We start from the raw sequence: 14,993 nt of genomic DNA, 5'->3' as shown, positions 1-14,993 counted from the left end.
CGATTTCTGACGAAACCCTAGTTCGGTTGACCGCGCTGTCTACCCCTTTGACTGCATCCCATCGGGGTTCCCCCGGTGGGCGTATGCCTACGTTTGAGCTTGGTTAGGTCATAGGTACATGTGGAAACAAGGATCATCCCATATGATCCCAAGGTTCTCTCCGGTTCACCTCCGAGGGAGTTCCCCCCTATACATGCAGAATCTGCCTAAGTGTAAGAACCCCCTGTCCGAGAAGCCAGGCACACCCGGAGGGGGTAGCATTGGATATAGAACCATCTCAAATCACTTTTGTGCATGCCATGTGGACACACACAACTTTTGGGGCCATTCCCTAGGTCTGATGCTCGATTTCTGACGAAACCCTATTTCTGTTGACCGCGCCGTCTACCCCTTTGACTGCATCCCATCGGGGTTCCCCCGGTGGGCGTATGCCTACGTTTGAGCTTGGTTAGGTCATAGGTACATGTGGAAACAAGGATCATCCCATATGATCCCAAGGTTCTCTCCGGTTCACCTCCGAGGGAGTTCCCCTATACATGCAGACCGCTAAGTGTAGGAACCCCCTGTCCGAGAAGCCGGGCACACCCGGAGGGGGTAGCATTGGATATAGAACCATCTCAAATCACTTTTGTGCATGTCATGTGGACACACACAACTTTTGGGGCCATTCCCTAGGTCCGATGCTCGATTTCTGACGAAACCCTACTTCTGTTGACCGCGCCGTCTACCCCTTTGACTGCATCCCATCGGGGTTCCCCCGGTGGGCGTATGCCTATGTTTGAGCTTGGTTAGGTCATAGGTACATGTGGAAACAAGGATCATCCCATATGATCCCAAGGTTCTCTCCGGTTCACCTCCGAGGGAGTTCCCCCCTATACATGCAGAACCTGCCTAAGTGTAGGAACCCCCTGTCCGAGAAGCCGGGCACACCCGGAGGGGGTAGCATTGGATATAGAACCATCTCAAATCACTTTTGTGCATGCCATGTGGACACACACAACTTTTGGGGCCATTCCCTAGGTCCGATGCTCGATTTCTGACGAAACCCTAGTTCTGTTGACCGCGCCGTCTACCCCTTTGGCTGCATCCCATCGGGGTTCCCCCGGTGGGCGTATGCCTATGTTTGAGCTTGGTTGGGTCATAGGTACATGTGGAAACAAGGATCATCCCATATGATCCCAAGGTTCTCTCCGGTTCACCTCCGAGGGAGTTCCCCCCTATACATGCAGAATCTGCCTAAGTGTAGGAACCCCATGTCCGAGAAGTCGGGCACACCCGGAGGGGGTAGCATTGGATATAGAACCATCTCAAATCACTTTTGTGCATGCCATGTGGACACACACAACTTTTGGGGCCATTCCCTAGGTCCGATGCTCGATTTTTGACGAAACCCTAGTTCTGTTGACCGCGCCGTCTACCCCTTTGACTGCATCCCATCGGGGTTCCCCCGGTGGGCGTATGCCTACGTTTGAGCTTGGTTAGGTCATAGGTACATGTGGAAACAAGGATCATCCCATATGATCCCAAGGTTCTCTCCGGTTCACCTCCGAGGGAGTTCCCCCCTATACATGCAGAATCTGCCTAAGTGTACGAACCCCATGTCCGAGAAGCCGGGCACACCCGGAGGGGGTAGCATTGGATATAGAACCATCTCAAATCACTTTTGTGCATGCCATGTGGACACACACAACTTTTGGGGCCATTCCCTAGGTCCGATGCTCGATTTCTGACGAAACCCTAGTTCTGTTGACCGCGCCGTCTACCCCTTTGACTGCATCCCATCGGGGTTCCCCCGGTGGGCGTATGCCTATGTTTGAGCTTGGTTAGGTCATAGGTACATGTGGAAACAAGGATCATCCCATATGATCCCAAGGTTCTCTCCGGTTCACCTCCGAGGGAGTTCCCCCCTATACATGCAGAATCTGCCTAATTAAGTGTACGAACCCCATGTCCGAGAAGCCGGGCACACCCGGAGGGGGTAGCATTGGATATAGAACCATCTCAAATCACTTTTGTGCATGCCATGTGGACACACACAACTTTTGGGGCCATTCCCTAGGTCCGATGCTCGATTTCTGACGAAACCCTTTCGTGCTACTTCTCTCCTGCCCTTTTTTTCCCGCCCACCCTTTCCCGCTGCTTCTCTCCCGCCCTTTTTTCCCGCCCACCCTTTCCCGCTCCTTCTCTCCCGCGCTTTTTTCCCGCCCACCCTTTCCCGCTGCTTCTCTCTCGCCCTTTTTTTTCCCGCCCACCCTTTCCCGTTGCTTCTCTCCCGCCCTTTTTTCCCGCCCACCCTTTCCCGCTGCTTCTCTCCCGCCCTTTTTTCCCGCCCACCCTTTCCCGCCCATTCTCTCCCGCCATGTTTTCCCGCTGTTTCAGCCCCTCGTCGGCCTATTTATAGCCATGGCTTCTCCACTAACAGCACCAGCAACATTTCTCCCTTCATCACTTCTCTCATCCAATAGAACCACAAAATCCTCTGAGCTGAGCTGCCGCTGAGATGGCTCCTCGTCGCCGTAGCAACACGGGCTTCATCGGCGTTCGCCTGCGGCCTGCGGGACGTTTCGCGGCTGAAATCACCGCCGGTGGTACGCGTGTGTGGCTCGGCACCTTCTACACGAAGGAGGCTACTGCCCGCGCATACGACGTTGCGGCTTGGAGGTTTGGCCGGCCGCGCCACGAAATGAACTTCCCGGAGGTCAGGTCTCTGACGGAAGCTCAGAGTCTCTCTACTGAGCCGCTACTTCGCTCACAGGGTGAAGCGCGGCGGTACAGGGCTGGCCAGCGGCGGATTGATACCACCGAGGCGGACGAGCAGTTCATGGCACAGTGGCGCAGACACCATCCCGGAGACGTCGAGGCAACGCGCGTATTCTGGAAGGAGAAGCAGACGTACAGGAGAGAGAGGAGGGCGGGAAAGCGGCAGAGGAAGGCCGAGGTTGAAGCAGAGTACGCCAAAGGAGAGGCGTCGACATGGGGGGAGAATGATGAACGGTGGTCGTGGAACCTCACAACCACCGCTTCAGAGGACACCCCCAGCGAGGATGAAGATTTCGACTTCTCTGATTAATATGTGTGTGTGTCGAGTCCGTGTGTCTAGCGGGTCATGTGTCGACCCAGTGTTAAGTGCTTTGTTCGTGTGTGGGTGTAGTTCTTTAATGCTTTGGTTTGTGTGTGGGTCTAGTTCTTTAAGTGTTTTGGTTCATGTGTGTGGGTGTAGTTTCTTTAAGTGTTTTGGTTCCTCTGTGTGGGTGTAGTTCTTTAACTGTTTCGGTTCGTGTGTGGGTCTAGTTCTGTAAGCGCTTTGGTATGTGTGTGAGTCTAGTTATTTAAGTGTTTTGTATCGTGTCTGGGTCTTAAGTTCTTAAGTATATCACTTTTGTGCCCTTATACCGCCCTTACACATATATAGGTTTCCCGCAAAGGGGTTCGCCAAACTAGCAGTAAGAAAGAAATAAACAAATAAAAATGATTGGGATTAACAATTATATGTAGTAGAAAATGTTAAAAAAAGGTGGGGCATCATTTGCTGTGCCGACGGCCGAGGTTGTGCCGTGGGCCACCGTCGGCACAGCAGGGGAAGGGACCCAGTTGTCAGGCTCTGGGCCGACGGCCGCGGTTGCGCCGACGGTGACCGTCGGCATAGCCTAGACGGCGCCGTGACAGCCTAACAGCTGGGCCCACCTGTCGTTGCCTGTGCCGACGGGTGAACCTATGCCGACGGTGACCTTCGGGCGCCATTTGTTTGTGCCGACGGCCGTTGTTGCGCCGACGGTGACCGTCGGTAGAATGTGTGGTGTGCCGACGGCCGGCCTGTGCCGACGGTCCACTCCGTCGCCGGTCGATGAGGGTTTCTGTGCCGACGGCCCCGACATTTGGCCGTCGGCACATCGGTTGGCCGTCGGCACATGCCGGCTCTCCCGTAGTGTTAGTCAATTTTTTTTTTTACAAATACAATCAAATTTAAGTTATTCTTGAAGAACTTTTATTAATAAAGCAAGCCACAACAAATGTCAGCACCAAGAAGCTAGCATAAATATCTAAATAAAAGCATAAACAAGCCACTTAAAAGTGATATATATCAAAACAAAAGCATCCCAGTAGAGTTACGCATAAGGGAGAGGGTGAGTTAAACAATAGAGTTACAAGCAGCAAGAATTGATACTAGGTAGCTGGGAGATTGAGCTAGAAGCACTACCGATATCAATGAGGTGGTTTTTTGCTTCGATGGTACTGCTGTATATACCAATGCAAAATATCTAATAGATCAGTTTCCGTTGTGATACTTGATACATGCAGGCAATCCAAAGATTATTATGTAGGACCAATATTCGAACAGTATGTTGACCAGGACCGTAACAGCTAATCCCATGCACGCCCGGCGGGTTCCCAGTCTGAGATGCAGTGATACCGTCTGCGTCACCGTGTGAACAGTGTACCTGTTGCCGAAGAGTACCAGGGCTGAGGTGATAACACAAACCATAACGGCGGTGACGCGAGCAACCGGAGCAAGCGCCAGGTATATCCCCACGGCAAAAGCAGCTCCCAGGCTCCTGACCGAGCTCCGCAGCAGTATGAGAGACCCAGTGAAGTACCAGGCGCGGATGCCCAGGTCGATCGCGGTCATGCCGGAGTACATGAGGCCAAAGGTTGCTAGGCTGGAGCAGATGAAAGCCATGGTGTTGGAGATGACGAATGCGTCGAAGGCGTAGCTCCCCGCGAGCGTCGCTGCACCAGCGTTGGGATGGTCGTCTTGCCTGTAACCACCGGGTGGTGCAAATGCCGCCGCGAATGTGATTGTTACGATGAGCACCGAGCTGATGCCCAGATACTGGGTGGAGTCCGTCATCTTCCTCGATTCCTCGGCGTAATCTAGTCTGGGGACGTGAGCTTTACGGAAGCGGTCTTGCCTACCGCTATTACATCCTCCCTTGGTCGTCGATGCCAGCAGCCGACGTATCCAGCTCTGCGCATTCTGCACAAGCAAATTATTATTTCAATGAAATAAATTAGAGATCGACCACGGCCCGGCCCGACCGAAAGAGAGAAGAAAAATATGTAAATTAAAGGAAGGTAATTAATTAGAGATTGTTACCGATCCGTAATGAATCCCAGTATGATTGACCACACATTCTGAAACATCCAGAGGGGTATGCCCCTTACTGTTCGCCAGATCCAAGAGTACCTTTGTGTTGCATATCAGATAGCCAAAGCTATGCAGATCCCCTGAATATACTGCTAGGTGTAGCACTGTGTTCAAATCATCATCCCGCATGTTAAGAATCGATGCAAGCCCGGGATCTTTGCAGGCAAAAGCGACTATATTTTGCCTCTTCTTCAGCACAGCAACATGGAGGAATGTCCTTGCCTTGCCATCGAGCAATGCAGCACAATCAGGGCACTTGTCCAACAGAATTTTGATGACATTAAGCCTGCCCATTGAGGCAGCCACATGAATAGGGAAGGAGCCGTCTTGATCCGGCTGGTATACACAAGATATGTTGGCACCCACGAGAAGTTCGGTCATGCCGCACATACTCGAGGAGAAGAAAAACCAAAACGAAGACCCAAGTACGGTCTCCATTCCTGAACGTTCCACCGAAGCAGCAACGTGAAGAGGTGTGTCCCCAACTCCATCCGCTTGCTTTGCCAGATCCTTGTTCCATTCTAACAACATCTTTGTCATCCCTACCCACAAAAAAACCAATATAAGCTATGCAATTTGATGTTGTAGATGGATGTTGCTGCATTTTTTAATATATATAAGCGTACACGTACTCAATGTTAGAGAAGTTTGACTTGCAACAAATCCAAAGAGAACGTAGCTCTTACATTTTTTTAACAGATAGGGTTACACATAACACACGAGTTGGGGTGCGTACGTGTACCTTTGCCTTTGAGAACTGCAGCATGCAAAGCGCTCTGCCCGTCTGGGCCAGAGTATGAAAGGCCACCATCTGTGTCATGAAGCAACTGCGCCGTGCCGTCAAGGCCTAACGAGATGGCTAGGTACAACGGTGAGGTTCCAGTCTCCGGAACTCGGGCCAGCTCTGGATCCGCCGACATGAGGAGCTTGACAAGGTCACCGTCCGTGGCCAATCGGACTGCCTCGTGCAAGACGGTCTCCCCATTCTTGTTCTGCTTCCTCAGCAATGCTTTGGCAGCGACCGCGCCATGGTCTCGTCGAACCAAAGAAATGAGGTGCGAGACCATTGACACATTGCCCGCCCTTGCAGCGCAATGCAAGGGCGTGTCGCCGTTCCTGTTGCAGCTGTCGCGGACAAGGTTACTGGCCTTGTTGCATATGAGCTCCGCGCACTGCAGAAACTCCTGGCCGTCCCCAGATGCTGCAACCACGTGGAGGACGGAGTCACCCCGAGATGTGACTCCGGAGAGGGCCGCCGCCATAGCTGCCGGCAGCGCCGGCAATGTAGGATCCCGCCGGACAGGGAGGCTTCCCTCAAGCACGTCCACCACGACCGGACCTGCCAGTGCTGCTGCTGCATCGTCTTCCCCGTTTAGGAGGTCGCCCAAAAGCTTAATGTCGCCGCTGCGTGCGGCCATAAGCAGCTCGGGAAGCATCATGTGAACGTACGTGGAAGCTTGCTTGGGCGGTCGCATCGGCAGTGGAGCTTGCCCGCGCTTTATTGCTCGAGCTCGACGGCATCGCGCGCGCTTTAACTAATGGTCCAGATGGAGGAACCACACCATGTTACCTCCGCAGATAATTACTTACATCTTTCATAGGGAATCATTTACTTTTTCAATTATAACACTAGATATTATTAAGAGGCATATTTTGTAAGTCATTTTGATTGTTGTGTAAATTAAAACTAGTTACCAGGAAAATAACAATTTGGTAGTGTACAAGTTGATTTTTTTCTAAATATTTCTGTGATGAGTGTAACAATTACTAGTTAGTTCAAATACAATTCAATGAATATTATAAATGTTGCAAGTTAAATGATTCATGTAGATGAAATTAAAACATATCCATAATTCATGCAAGTTAAATCTGGCTTTTAATTACCTTCTTGCCCCTGCGTGGGCCCTATTGATGACATTATTTATCTCACAATTGTGTAAATCTCCCTTGTTTCTTAAAAAAAGCTCAAGTTTGAGCCAAAGCACACAAGCAGAAGATTGAGATGGTAAGATCGCTCAAGCTCTGCTCAACCCTAAATGTATCTTAGGATGTAGCAAAATTTGTAGAAATATTGGCTCAATTCTAACACTAGATATTATTAAGAGGCATATCTCGTTATTCATTTTTGACTGTTGTGTAAATTAAAACTAGTTACAGGGGAAATAACAATTTGGTAGTGTACAGGTTGTTTTTTGTAAGTATTTTGGTGATAAGTTTAACAATTAATAGTTAGTTCAAATACATCTCAGTGAAACTTATAAATGTCACAAGTTAAATTAAACAATATACATAATTCATGTAGATGAAATTAAAGCATATCCATAATTCATGCAAATTAAATCCTAGCTTTTAATTACCTTCTTGCCCCTACGTGGGCTCTATTGATGACATTATTTATCCTACAATTGTGTAAATCCCCCCTTGTTTCGTAAAAAAAACTCGAGCTTGAGCCAAAGCACACAAGCATCGGTTCAGCCTTAGATGTATCTTAGATGTAGCAAAAAAATTAGAAATATTGGCTCAATTCTAACACTAGATATTATTAAGAGGCATATCTCGTAATTCAATTTCACTGTTGTGTAAATTAAAACTAGTTACATGGAAAATAACTACGGGTTGGTTTTTTTCTAACTATTTTTGTGATAAGTTGTAACAACGAAAACTGCAAACAGAGGCCGAGGTACATGTAGCCCTTTTGATAGATCGATAATTAGCATTATTTTGCTGAGGTTTTTAAGTATACTATTACTCATATTGTCACTCATTTCATGCTCTAGATACACATATGCCTAATTTGCATACTTACGAGTTCTTGTTCAATTTCACATGAGCTTCACACGTTTACTAGTTTTAGTAGGATTTTATTATGTTTTCCTTGTCTTTGACATGTATTCAGGTGTTATTGGAGATCATGGAAAAAATGAGCAAAATAGGCCAAGAGGGTACAAGATGGAAGAATTACAGTCACCGACTTAGCCATATAAGGTGTAGGAAAAGTGATATTTTTCCAACATCTTATATTTAAGTTCTAAGGCCAAGGTGTTGTGGCCCTCGTCCATACGAGTTGAACGAGCTGAAGAACACCTCAATAGGATTCCAGACGAAGAAATGACGAGCAAAATACGAAAGCATATGCAAGTTTAACGACGATCGGTACGGGCGGGTCTGTCCGTACCGTCCACCCATACCGGGCTCCGTTAGGTCCGTTTCGTCAAACGGAACAACATATTTGAAGACCGGATGGGCATATTCGGCCCCTGGCTCTGTCGGTTCACGAAACCGACCTCCAACGCCTATACAAAGAGGGGAGGAGGCAAGGAGAGGCACCACTTCATCATCCACGCCCTAGGGGCGGAGCCCTGCTACTCCGCCGCCGCCGCCGTCTCCATAGCCACCGCCTTCATCACCATCTCCACCAACACATCGATCTCCATCATCATCAATGTCTCCATCGCCGATCCCCTTTGCCTACTTGCTTGTGATCCGAACTCCACTTGTATGTAATTGTACCTTCATATCTTCCCTTCATGTATGAGTAGTTCATTTGTTCTTAGGAAGATATGGAGAAACCCTAGTAATATTATGATGTGAAATAAAGATGTTTTTACCTGTGATTTATGAATGTGTGTTAGTTCTCTTCTTGATGTTACGTGAATTGCATCACATAATATTTCCTTATGGACAAGGAGGGAACTACCATTTGAAGTGTGGTAGAGTGAGTGGCGGGAAGTGACATTACCGTATCGGCGTTCTAATACATGGATAGGGGGACAAGGAGAGATTCACTAAGCTCATATTGATAACCATGAGGTAACACCCTTAATAGCAAATAGTCAATATGTGGCTTGCACAAAACTAGTTGTTGTGGTTATTTAGAGATGCGATAACCGGTGGCTTTCTGGGCGCATCTTATTATGAAGCTCTCCCCACACATACCTGGGTAAATATAGTTCATTCTAATCATAATTTATAGCAATACTACACTCCTTGAGAACCCCTCAACCATACCACAAACACACTCTCAATACTCTCTTGTTTTAGTTTACATCTGTTATTTACTTTGCTCTTAGTTACTTAGAACTCTCAAATATTTGCCATCTTAGCAACCTATAGAATATGCTATTTCCAAACCACGGTTTGAGTGCGAACGTGGCTGCGCCAGACAACGCAGTTACGGGGTTGTGTTTATAGCATTTGCAAAGTTTCTTTCGGACGAACTTTCTAATAAATAGTTGCCGCTACAAGTACGCAACAACCCTGTTGTTGGACGCAGGAACACAGTCATCACCTTTATTTTTAAAAATTCGGAAATTATAGTTTTAAGATTAAAAAACCGGAAAAAAATCCTAAATTTAGATAGTGTTGGAATCTACAAACGTGAAATTCTTTGCATTGTAGACTACACAAAAATGACAAAATCTGATAGGTTTTATAGTTTTGAACTATGCACTATTCACTATTCTCAGATCCACAAATTTATCATTTTTGTGTAGCCTAAAGTACTAAGACTTTCACATTGAGATATTTCATGTTTGTAGATTTTATCATTGGCTGCATCCATGATTTTTTTCAGAATTTTTTAAAACTTAAAAATATGGTTTCCAGTTTTTTCCAACTAAAGAGCTACATGTAGCTCGGTCTTCATTTGTCCACTCTCGTTGTAACAATTAATAGTTATTTCAAATACAATTCAGTGAAACTTATAAATGTCACAAGTTAAATTAAAAAATATACATAATTCATGTAGATGAAATTAAAACATATCCATAATTCATGCAAATTAAATCCTAGCTATTAATTACCTTCTTGTCCCTGTATGGGCTCTATTGATGACATTATTTATCCCACAATTATGTAAATCCCTCTTCTTTCATAAAAAAAAGCTCGAGCTTGAGCCAAAGCACACAAGCAGAAGCTTGGGATGGTATAAGATCACTCAAGCTCGGCTCAGCCCTAGATATATCTTAGGATGTAGCAAAAAAATTAGAAATATTGGTTCAATTCTAACACTAGATATTATTAAGAGGCATATCTCGTAATTCATTTTGACTGTTGTGTAAATTAAAACTAGTTACAGGGGAAATAACAATTTGGTAGTGTACAAGTTGTTTTCTTCTAACTATTTTTGTGATAAGTTGTAACAATTAATAATTAGTTTAAATAAAATTCAGTGAAATTATAACTGTTGCAAGTTAAATTAAACAATATACATAATTCATGAAGATGAAATTAAACCATATCAATAATTAATGCAAATGAAATCCTGGCTTTTAATTACCTTCTTGCCCCTGCGTGGGCCCTATTGATGACATTATCTTGCAATTGTGCAAATCCCCCCTTGTGTTCTATGCCCTTAAGGGTAAAGTATGTAAAGAACTCAATGAGATACGCCTGTTCGACAGCTCTGTCTTGCTTCTCCTCTTCCTCCTCAAGATTGAGCTTTTATTTGAAAAGGATCCCGCCAGCTTTATTTGTTGCAGCAAGACATACTTTTGCTACAAGAGATAGGTGCCATGGGCCACCGCTAAGCCCTTTAGTCCCTGAGAGATTTTAGTCCAGATTTATAACACCAACTGAGATTAAAGGGATCTCTACATAGAGATTATGAGATTTAGACATTTAATTTAGTTCCAGTAAAAAACAATCGAGACTTTTGTCTCTGGTTGGAAAGTTGTTTCTCTACCAATGCTATGACGTCAAGCATTCTCCATGCGATCAAACAACAACCACCTTTTTTCGTAAGGAGTATATATTAATATTAAAAAGATATCAAACAACAACCACCTGGTAAAACCCTATGTGTGTTTTTGCGAAACAAGAGCTTTATTAAAGATTAAAGAGTATCAAAACGAAGAAGAGAGCCAACACGTTCTCGCTGGGCCATGCGCAAACTTTATTTTGTGCTCTCCCAACCTTGACAATCTGAAGGCTTTGATTTGTAGCTGCTGGCTTTCATGAATCGACTCCTGAATTAACAGCTACACCAGCGATCGATCGCTCCGGCTGATCCTGTTCCCCAGCATCACTGCCACCGAATGGCAGGGTGGCTGCCAAAACGAAAGCCCTCTAGGCAAGCCCCATCTTTTCTCTTCAGATTGATGTTTTGGGTGGAGAACCGAGATAGCATGCATCATCACACTTGTCCCTTTAATCAGAGAAGGCCATTTGCGCAAAGATGCCACATTCCACACCTTTTTTCTTTTTCGGGTACACATTCTACACTTTTTCTTTTGTCAAAGCTACAGAATTCTATTTTCCTTTTCAAGATGCTCGATGTCTTAAAACCATCCTGAGAAAAGTCTACCCGGCGGCCTTCGGACATGTACACAACACGTAATAGTAAGGCGGGGGAGACTTATATAGGATCAGCTCATTAGGTGAGATCGTAGGATCAGTTCATAAAAATTATACTTTTATCCGAAAAATCTGAAAAAAGTTTACAACGTACCTACAGTCTGTATTTACAACACCACAAAAATTTAGCTCAAAACTTTATATACATTTAGAGAAACAAAAAAGACAAATTCTGCTGTGAATAGTGCCAACCTTTGGTGAATAGTATTTCACACTATTCACTCCCGAACTTATCTTTTTTGGATCTGTAGGTCGAATTTGAAGCAACAAATTTTTGGTGTCGCATATATAACACAGATGTGTGTTGTCACTTTAAAAAAAAATTAAACATGTTTCTTGTATAAAAAAAATCGATCTCATAGATTCTATCTAAAGCCAGATCCTACCCAAGTTGTCCCCATAGTAAGGCTGCAACACTTGTATTTTGGGGGCTCCTATTCACCGAGCTGGTCGGTGGCAGCGAACCTACCGCACAACCCCCCCACCCCGGGCGTATATGGGCTCGGCCCATTAAGCTGATCGTCCGCACACCCCAGGCGGAGGCACTGGGCTAGCCCAGTAACTTCTCTCTCCTTTCTTTCTTTTTTCTTCTGCTATTTTATTTATGTTTTGCTGAATATGAACAAAATTTGAATCTAAACTTTCTGAAAATTTGAACAAATTTAGAATCTGAACATTTTTCGAATTTCAATATTTTCGCATTTGAAATTTGTTGAACAGATTTCAAATTTGAACGGTTTTCAAATTTGAACGGTTTTTAGATTTGAACGATTTTCAAATTTGAACATTTTTGAATTTAAACATTTTGTTTATATTTTCGCATTTGAAAATATTTTGAACAGATTTCAAATTCGAACGGTTTTCAGATTTGAACGGTTTTCAAATTTGAACATTTTTGAATTTAAACATTTTCTCAATTTGAACAATTTCAAAAATTAAATTTTTTGAATCTGCAAAAATATAAACAAAACCGAAAATATAAAATAGAAAAGAAAAACAGAAAAAGAAACCAGAAAAGAAAAAAGAAAAGGAAAAACAACCTGGTCCATACCCGACCAGGGGGTGTGCCGTGGCCGGTAGCCACCGACCTGGTCGGTGTATAGGTTTTGCCGTATTTTGTGCCTTTAACTTCCACTACAGAAATCGTATGGAAAATCTCGTAAGGGTGCGGCCTCGATTTCTCAACGCTTTTTTGTTGTTGTCAGAGCTAGTTGTGAGCTCCTGCCGCCGGATTCACCCCCACCGCCTTCATTGCCGGTGGCACCTCGCTGCCTTGCCATCCCACTCACAAACCGCCACCGTGCTAACCTGTCTCCTCCACCATCTCCGGCAACTGCAGTACGCCCCCGTCCCCGTGAAAAAGTAGGCATGAGACGAAATCTATATGTTGGTTATGCTTCCACCTTCCAAATCTTGCCTGCTTTGAACAAGAAGGACCACTTGGATTGACCCTACTAAGACGATTCAACCACAAGGCGCAAAGGTTATCCGTTCATAGGGCGAGTCTTGTCAAAGATGAAATAATTCTCTATACGTGGCGCTAGGATGTGAATATGCTATGTTATCGATCGCCCCCCCCCCCCCCCCCCCCTTGAAAAAAAAATATTACCAGTCATGTCAAGGACATGTTGATGACCTTGTGTAATTTTTCACGCGAGTTTAGTGATATGGGAGGGTTAGCATCATTGCATGAACTGTGTTTCTCCAAAAAAAAAAAAAAAAAAGGTAGTCTGGTTTTTTTTTCCTTCACGCAATGGTTTACTACATGTTAGTGGTCATATTTCTCAATTTTTGTCGGATCCATTTTTATTCATTGAGATTGACATACTTGTGCTTAACTAAAATGATAAACTCGAGGATCGCATAAGATAAGTCAAATTCTCTTGGGAAAGAAACCTAGCCGCCACTCTACAATCGATCACACCTCTCCACCTTTAGACCGCCTGGTGTCGTAGAGTACAGGTAATGTGATTCTCATCTCTCTTAATGAAGATATATTTGGTTAGGTTTTGGTGTCGCAGTGACATTGCTTCGACATGATGACTGTTGTCTCGAAGAAAAGCCCTTTGACTCCAATATCGTCTTGGTAGCGCTTGCACCAGGAGTTGAGGAGCATATAGTTTTTATCCGCGACCTTCTTCATGTAAGGCAAGTTGGCTCTTTATGTTGTCTGAGAGTGTGGCTAGGCATCTCGGTGGCTAGGCATCTCGGTGACAATATTGTAAGGATGACAATGGAGCGGGTTTGGACGGATATACCAAAATCAGATCCATGCCTAAATCCACTAGCCTCGCTTTGACCCGCCCACGAAACAATCCATGGGCATGGTTGTCGCTCCGAATCCAAATCCACCGGATATCCATGGATATCCACGTGTTTACGTACTATGTACATGAACATAACATATTAGAGCATAACAACAACATTTTATTAGCATTTCAGCAATAATTATGTGGGCAATGAATAGGACGAGGAGGGAGCGAGATGGGATGAGAGCAAGCCCACTGCCCGCCGGTGCGTCTCCTAGGCGAGTCGGATTGCCGGAGAGATGGAAGGGAGGGACGCCGCCCAAGCCCTAGGGGGAGGCCATGAAAGATGTCTCACTGACATGTAGGATCCACATGTAAGCCGGATATCTATTGGATATCCATGGGGCAAAATCTGTATCCATGCCCGCCCCATGAGTTATTGGATATCCGCGCCATGAAATCCGTGGGTGTAATCAACCCACCATACCCATGCCCGTTGGGCCGGATATCCGTAGATAACCGGATCCATGGATAAAATTGTCATCCTTACAATATTGTCTGCCGTCCATCTGATTTGCGGTACTAATGCGGTTTTCCATTTAGATCGGGGTGGTGCCCTACCAATATGTTTGGGCCATTTGGTTAGGGAAGTGGATGTACAACCCAACCATCCAGGTTCAAGTTCTCAGGGATGTGAATTTGGGTTCTTATTATTTTAAAAAACAAAATCACTGTAGGGTTTCCCCTACTGTATTCCTTTCAAAAAATATGTTTGTGGCCATCGTCGATCTTCGTATCAAGGTCTAATGTTGTGATGATTTAGGGCCACTTCTTTTGGGCTTATGCTTATAGAGAAGCCTGCTTATGGATTTTGGTGGGAAAAAACTCCGGTGGAGAGAAGCTCATAGAAACTGTTTCTCCACTTCTTTTGGGCTTATAGGATTTGTTGTGTTCAGTTGTGTAATATCTATAATGCCCTTGAATTTAATATGTGCCCAATATTGAATGATACTCTATATTAGATCACTCCATGAATCTGTACATTATCAATAACCAAACACAAGTATGAACAATTCATCCGCAGATTCCAAACCATGGCTAAATCTGTACATTTCAGTGTTGGAATGATAACAAAAATTAGTGTTGGACAGTCATCAAAAAAATTCGATCAACAACATGGAGGCAGAGCTCGTGGCGAGCAGCAACAGATGGAGGCAGAGTGGGGCATGTCAGTGCGAGGCGGA

General features: G+C 45.1%; 1 protein-coding gene across 1 annotated transcript; it reads right to left on the bottom strand.

The window, feature by feature from the left end:
• Nucleotides 1-4,059: 4,059 nt before the first annotated feature.
• Nucleotides 4,060-6,611, bottom strand: LOC127336988 (protein ACCELERATED CELL DEATH 6). The gene is made up of 3 exons (XM_051363849.2): nucleotides 5,889-6,611; nucleotides 5,096-5,688; nucleotides 4,060-4,975 (listed from the first exon to the last, which is right to left on the bottom strand). Exons 1-3 carry the CDS (start codon nucleotides 6,583-6,585, stop codon nucleotides 4,268-4,270), a joined length of 1,998 nt encoding a protein of 665 aa, XP_051219809.2. The 5' UTR covers nucleotides 6,586-6,611; the 3' UTR covers nucleotides 4,060-4,267.
• Nucleotides 6,612-14,993: the final 8,382 nt, after the last annotated feature.

This window comes from Lolium perenne, chromosome 2 (assembly GCF_019359855.2).
Source record: "Lolium perenne isolate Kyuss_39 chromosome 2, Kyuss_2.0, whole genome shotgun sequence".
In the NCBI taxonomy this organism is placed as follows: domain Eukaryota; kingdom Viridiplantae; phylum Streptophyta; class Magnoliopsida; order Poales; family Poaceae; genus Lolium; species Lolium perenne.
Note: the sequence above shows the minus strand (reverse complement) of the source record. Positions and strands in the feature narration are given on the sequence as shown.